The sequence below is a fragment of the Parasteatoda tepidariorum genome, chromosome 8 (genome assembly GCF_043381705.1).
Source record: "Parasteatoda tepidariorum isolate YZ-2023 chromosome 8, CAS_Ptep_4.0, whole genome shotgun sequence".
Classification (NCBI taxonomy): domain Eukaryota; kingdom Metazoa; phylum Arthropoda; class Arachnida; order Araneae; family Theridiidae; genus Parasteatoda; species Parasteatoda tepidariorum.
In genome coordinates, this window is record NC_092211.1 from 80,489,972 (window position 1) to 80,496,995 (window position 7,024).

The 7,024-nt window shown below is 31.9% G+C and overlaps 1 protein-coding gene across 1 annotated transcript in view; it reads right to left on the bottom strand.

Annotated features, from left to right (window-relative positions):
- LOC107453834 (zinc finger protein 271-like) overlaps positions 1 to 7,024 on the bottom strand; it is a 33,073-nt gene that overhangs the window by 5,839 nt on the left and 20,210 nt on the right. Inside the window, exon 4 of the mRNA XM_071183937.1 lies at positions 72 to 626. Coding sequence (XP_071040038.1) covers positions 72 to 626 — 555 coding nt within the window. The remainder of the gene's footprint in view (positions 1 to 71; positions 627 to 7,024) is intronic.

Genomic DNA, 7,024 nt, shown 5'->3' on the forward strand with positions numbered 1-7,024 from the left:
AATAATTCTCTGACATAAAATTCAATTAATAATTCTTCACCACCAAATCTATTTTTTAAGCATTCAATAACCTTATCATAATTGTCAGCAGTGGCGGGGAAACTCTCCACGATTTCTCTAGCTCTGGAACCAACTACGGTTGCTTGATATAAATAATGGAATTTATCTTCTTTTTCCATTTCTAGGTCATCGTGGATACGCTTAAACTGATTCCAGAATGTAAGCCAATCCTTAATGTCACCTCCGAATTGTTTCAATTCAATCTTGGGTAACTTTAATTTTCGTCTGCTTAGCTTTGGCGACGAACTAAAGGAAGCCAAGGAAGGTTCAACTTTCTTATTGAAATGGTCTGCAATTTCTACACGAGCGAGATCCATTTTTTCATTATACTCTTCGGTACTTGTATGTTCTATTTCAAATTCTTCATCACTATCAAACTTTTTTTCTAGTACTCTTGAGTCGAATTCATTTAATATTCCATACAGTCGTTCTAACGTGGCACTTTTAGTTTTTAATACTTTATCATCTGGTAACTCTTTATTTAATTCTTCAAATAAAGTATTAAACGTTTTGGTAAAGGAAGCTCTAGTAGCTCCGCGTTTTCTTAATATTGCATCCATTCTTAACTATGATATCAAGTTTAACCTTTAATTTTGATCAATGAAATAAATCGCATAACAAATGTATTTACAGTAACTAACCTGTTACTATTGCCTCTTATCACGATCCGGGTCACCACAATGTTGAGTACGGCAAGAAATATACCCTATTTCTTCCACTCCTATATTTTATTAAACAAAAAATTCTTAAAGGAAAATACAAAATTGCAACATATTTCTAAAACATAAACTCGAATTCCATTGTATAAGTCAAAAGTTATTGGAGACAAATAAAAACGCTTTTACCTAACTCTCCATTATACAAAATCTTTCCAATTCTTATTTCAAAACGTAACAACACGGTTCCCAGCAGATCACCGAAGTCAAGCATCACTGGCTGCGGTCAGTGTGGGGGTGGGTGACCACTTGGATCAGTCTGCGTAGGGACCGAGGGTGTGCGGTATTGGTCCTCGTTAAACTGTGCTACCGTAAAGTGCTCGAATTCGCGCGCAGGTCGTTGGGCTACCGAAGCGGGGTGCCATCCCCTCCGCAGAGGATCAAAATTGTGATGGCATGTCTTCGGATCATCCTCCGGGATGTTTCCCAGACCGTCGCCAATAGCCCATTGTGTTGCTCTAGTGCGACGTAAATTAACAACAACAACAACAATAACAATAAATCATTGGAGATTTTTTTTTCTCCAAGAGAAAAATATTTTTGAATGAGCAAACATAAAGATTGATGGATGAAAAGGTTGATCTCTTAATGATATACAAGCACTCAATTTTATTCAGCCTTCAAACAAACTGGGGCTATAGCATCAATATATATTTTTTTTAATTATTCCATTGCTAAAAATCTCATTTTAACCCCTAACGCACAGAAAAAACTGGCCAAAAAAATTTTTTTTATGTAAAAAAACACATTGTCTTGGCTTGGTTCAACTTTTCTTTTGGTGGAGAATTTTGATTTACTGCGCTTTTGTTCCATGAAAAAAGGCTATATTTTATTCTTGAATAAATAAATGTTATAGCTTGCAATCCTAAGTAAATGATAAATATCAATAAAACGATTCTTTTCCCTTGGTTTTCACATTGTTATTTTCCATTATCGATTATATTCGAGTGCGAAAAATTATAGCAGCATAAAATACAACGCCGCTCGAATTATCTTGAGTGGGCACAGTTTGGCCTGTTTAGCGAGCTCGAATTAACACAAGGGCACAAGTTAAGGGGTTCACTGCGGTTCCCTTTTTTTTTCGGATTACAGAACCCAAAATAATCATTCCTCTTTGGACGGAACTTCGATTTTATAAATGAAATTTATTAAAGTAATTGCTTTCCTTATAACGAATAAAAAGCTATTTTTAAATATTTAATTAGAGATTTGAAGATTTTTAACTGTTTTATTAATCATCTTAAATTTTGTTTTATGACCGACAATTGAATTCGTAATCCTTGTGCTATAACTAGTCTAGTTATGAATTTATTATTGGTGTATATGTTACGGTGAATGACCGAAATCTGGTGAACGTCCGACACTAACCGGTGAATGTCAACAATCACATAGTCGCTCTGGTGAATGTCCGAAATATTTGTTACATTCGATTTGATATGAATTTATTCGTGGATATAATTACATTTATTCGATATTTTAATACTTACTGACGATAGATCAGAAGAAACATCAGTGTTTGGAGTATCGGGCCATACATTTACATTTGCCCGGTATACATTTGCTCGGTATACCCTACACTTTTTTAAGGTTAAGTGCTACTGCCCGGTATACACCAAGTATCGGGCAAATATATACCGGGCAATGGCACTTGACCTTAAAAAAACATCAGTGTAGGGTATACCGGGCAAATGTATACCAGACAGTGGCACTTGACCTTAAAAAACATCAGTGTAGGGTATACCGCGCAAATGTATACCGGGCAGTGGCACTTAACCTTAACTGGCTCGGTATACCCTACACTGATGTCTAATCTATCGTCAGTAAGTATTAAAATATACAATAAATATAAATATATCAAATAAATATAATATCAACGGATAAATTAATATAAAAAAGGATATAACAAATATTTCGGACATTCACCAAACCGACTATATCATTGTTGACATACACCGGTGAGGGTTCGAATGTACAAGAATGTAATAAAATATTCGATCTTTCACCTACGTTTTTGGTGTTTCTCCAAATTCACCGGTGAAAGTCAACAACCACCTACTTCGCTCATTCACCGTAACATATCTATGTTACTGTGAATGATCGAAATTGGTGATTGTTGACGTCCGCTAGTGAATGTTGATAATCACACAGCCGTTTGGTAAATGTTCAAAATATAAACTAGGTCTGGTTAAGTGCCACTGCCCAGTATGCGCTACATCAATGTTTTTTAAGGTTCAGTGCCACTACTTGGTATAGCCCTACATCAATGTTTTTTTAAGGTCAAGTGCCACTGCCCAGTACACATTTCACAGGTACTCCGAACACTGATGTTTCTCCTAATCTATGCTCAGAAGATATTAAAATATCGAATAAATATAATAATATCAACGAATAAATTAATATATAATCAAATATTTTGCACATCCACCAAAGCGACTACGTGATTCTCTTAATTTCGGTCCTTCACGGTAATGTATAAACATAAACTGAGTAAAATAAGAAAAATTATATATTTCGAAATGAAAACTTAAAGGAGCTGCTATAAAAGTTGCAAATGGTTATTAGGGAAACGTATTTCTTTATATAAGTTATTTTGTTTTGAAAGACATACTCTGGAATACTAATGCCATACTTTATAAAGGCTTGTTCTTGTCATAATTTGTTCAATATATTGTTAGAAATATTATATTTTCTTTTAAAAAATACCATTTTCAATTCTTTGGTATTTTACTAAAGGCAACCGAAAGATTTTAAATAAATTATAGATTGGATCTCAATGATAATACTAATGAGTTAGTTCTGTTTATAAAAAGTACCAACTAGCGGAACCTCTTTAACGGAGACCTTGAGTTCCGCGGAACACCATAAGGAAACCGTCGGTCCAACTTCTCAGGATCGCAGAACATGATCCAATGTGATCATCCAAAAATTTAAAGACAAATGTTATCTTTATACGTACTTTCCCATTTTCTTGATTTAAAAGGTATGCGCAGATAAATGCTTACAGCGTTGTTGGAAAATCAAGAAAATATACTGATATTTAAAACTCACTAATAGATATTCGTTTAACCCTTTCTAGCAACACGAATTCTGGTAGAACAGTTTTAGTCCAGCAACACATTGGCAACTGTGACACAAGAATCGATTAAGTTTTAGTTAAATTAAATAAAAGTTGAAGAAATTTAGTCACCCTACCAGCAGGTCGAATTTACCAAAAAATAAAGCATTAAAATTGGCAGTAAAGATGCAATCATTATTTTTAATATAACTTACAATAATAGAAAAAAATATAGATTAAGATAAAAAAAATAAATAGTTGAACTGAAGTATAACTGTAATCGGTTGGCGATGCATGAATCGAATCAGGGATCTGATTTACTTGATTCGAATAGTAATTTCAATCATTTTAATCGAATAGCTTGATTTGAATCAGTCATTTCTAATCCAGTTCAGGTGCTCAGTCTCCTACTACATGCACGCACAACGGTGCTTTGCTGTTACTGTGACACACAACATTGGTCGGTAACATACAGACCTACCCTAATGAAAAAATCGAGGTATAAATGAGGTATATTTTAAAGGTATAAAGGAGGTTGTTATTTAAATACGTCATAAGGTTGAAAAGGAGGCAAATGAATACCTTAAAATCAACTTCAAATATACCTCCAGAGGTATATATGCTTCAACCTCAGGTATGAAATTTTATGCTTGTAGAGGTTTACATTTATCAACCTGTGGTGTGTCATTTTACACTTCTGGTTGTTATAAATCAACCTCAGGTGCATTTTGTTCTACCTCAGGTAATTATTTTTAAACCTCAGGTATATAATTTTATGCTTGTAGAGGTATGTATTTATCAACCTCTGGTGTGTCATTTTACACTACTGGTTGCTGTAAATCAACCTCAGGTGTATTTTGTTCTACCTCAGGTAATTATTTTTAAACCTCAAGTATATAATTTTATGTTTGTAGAGGTATATTTTTTTCAACCTAAGTGTGCCATTTTACACTTCTGGTTGTTATAAATCAACCTCAAGTGTATTTTGTTCAACCTCAGGTATATAATTTTGTGCTTGTAGAGGTATATATTTTTCAACCTAAGGTGGGCCATTTTACACTTCTGGTTGTTATAAATCTACCTGAAGTGTATTTTCAACACTTGGAAAGGTTATTTTTTTATTAACGCCATGTGTTCTATGTTCTACCTTAAGTTATTATTTCGTAACCTCAAGTATATATTTTTGTATTTTTAGAAGTATTAATTTATCAACCAAAGATGCGACATTTTACACTTCAGGCTTATGTAGCTCAACCTAAAGCTTTTTTTTTTAGCCCTTACGAAGGTGTAGGTGAGGTGTAACACGGACCACCTAGTTTCCTCACTAAATAAAAAATATAACATATATAAAGATATTGTATATATTATATGAAGAATAATGTATATCATTAAATTTTTTTCACTAGTAGAGATCTTCATTTATCAACCTTAAGTTTTTAACATTAAACCGTCGGCAGTATTTGCTTCTTTTGTTAAGCTATAAAAGAAAGTTTCAAATGTATAATTCTTCTGTCATTTTAATAGATTGAATTAAAACATCTTAAAATAACACTTATCCAAATTCTACAGTTAGTAACAATCATTTATGGGAACTCATACTCGTATTTTTAGAAGATAGTTGTCTAAGGTGCTTGAATTTTTTTAAAAGCTATAAAACTACAAATTTAAATTATTAATTAGTCAGCTGAAATTCAAATTGCTTTTATTAAAATTTCATTTTTTTTTTTTTTACAAACCAACAAAATAATTTTAAACACTGTTTCCGTCTACCTATTAAAATTTGTAATAATCGGAACCTAAAAGAAAAAAAAAAAAAAAAAAAAAAAAAAAAAAAAAAAAAAAAAAAAANTACAATAATAGTGGCAGGTTTCAAAATATTAGAAATTGTTTTTTTTTTTTTATGATTTAAATTAACTGGATGAAATTAATTTTCTTTTTCAGATAAATAGTATTACTCTTCTGCCATTTCTATTCAATCCTCGAAGCTAATAAGCATGACAGGTATCACAACCACAAAATGAAATACCCTAAAGACAGTACTACCATTAAAAACATTTACAGAAATTCAAATATATAATTCCAATCTTATTATGCAATTTTAACACTTTTTTTTTTTCTTTACATCTGGTAACATTATGGTACTTGTAAGTTTGATAATTAGATTTTCTTTCCTTTTTTCTTACAAATCTTTATACTCAATAAACCTAATAGCTCCTATATAACTTATAATACCTAGCAGGATAAAACTAATAGTTAGTTGTCACAAATATGTGTTTAAATATAAATACACATCCCATAGAATGAAATTCAAAAAAATGCAGATTACTTTCAACAATAAACGTTTTTATTTGCAATTGATTTTATTCAATTCAGGATTAAAATTGTATACTATACTGACTTATTTCTAAAAAATTTAAGATTTCCGAAATTCGCACATTTTTGAAGTAGTGAACCATGAACAGCTGCATAAAAATGCTCATAACCTTGAAAAAAAAATTCATATAAACTTGAAATCGGATTTAATTTAATTCTGCTCAATATTCTAATAAGTAATAACAATCTGCTTAGTAAATAATTAACGTGGGTAAATTACGAAAAAATAACATGTAGTGAAAATAGCAGTTTTGTGATCAAACATGAAGAAGTGAGCTAGTACAGTTACTGGTTTTCAATTATCAAATATCTAGCAAACTATTGTTATCAACAATTACATAAATTCAGTAGTCTATTAGGAGGGATTACTTTTTATTTTAAGTATAAATTCAGAACGATTTTTTAGGGGAAGGTTGAGCAGTTAGTCTCTTCTTCTGCACCGCTGAGCATGTGCTATTTACAGCCCAGGTCATCTCAAAGTAATATTAGGGAACTTGGGATAAGCTCTGTAAATCTCTCTCTCTCTGTGTCTGTGTGTGTGTTACAAAAAGAAATTGCAAGTTAATCAGACTTAAAATGCAGTTTTATTATACATATTTTCACTCATAAACAACAAAATAAACTTTGCAACAGATATCCAAGCAAACGATAAGCATACAGCTATAGTAGAATTGCAAAGCAAAATTGCTATTTTAAAAATCTTTCAAATTTCAATGATTTATTTATAAGAGAAATTATTAGCATTTTCAGAGCCTGACTAAGGCAGGGGCATAAGGGGCAGTTGCCCCAGACCCCACATCAGAGGGGGCCCCAAATCAAA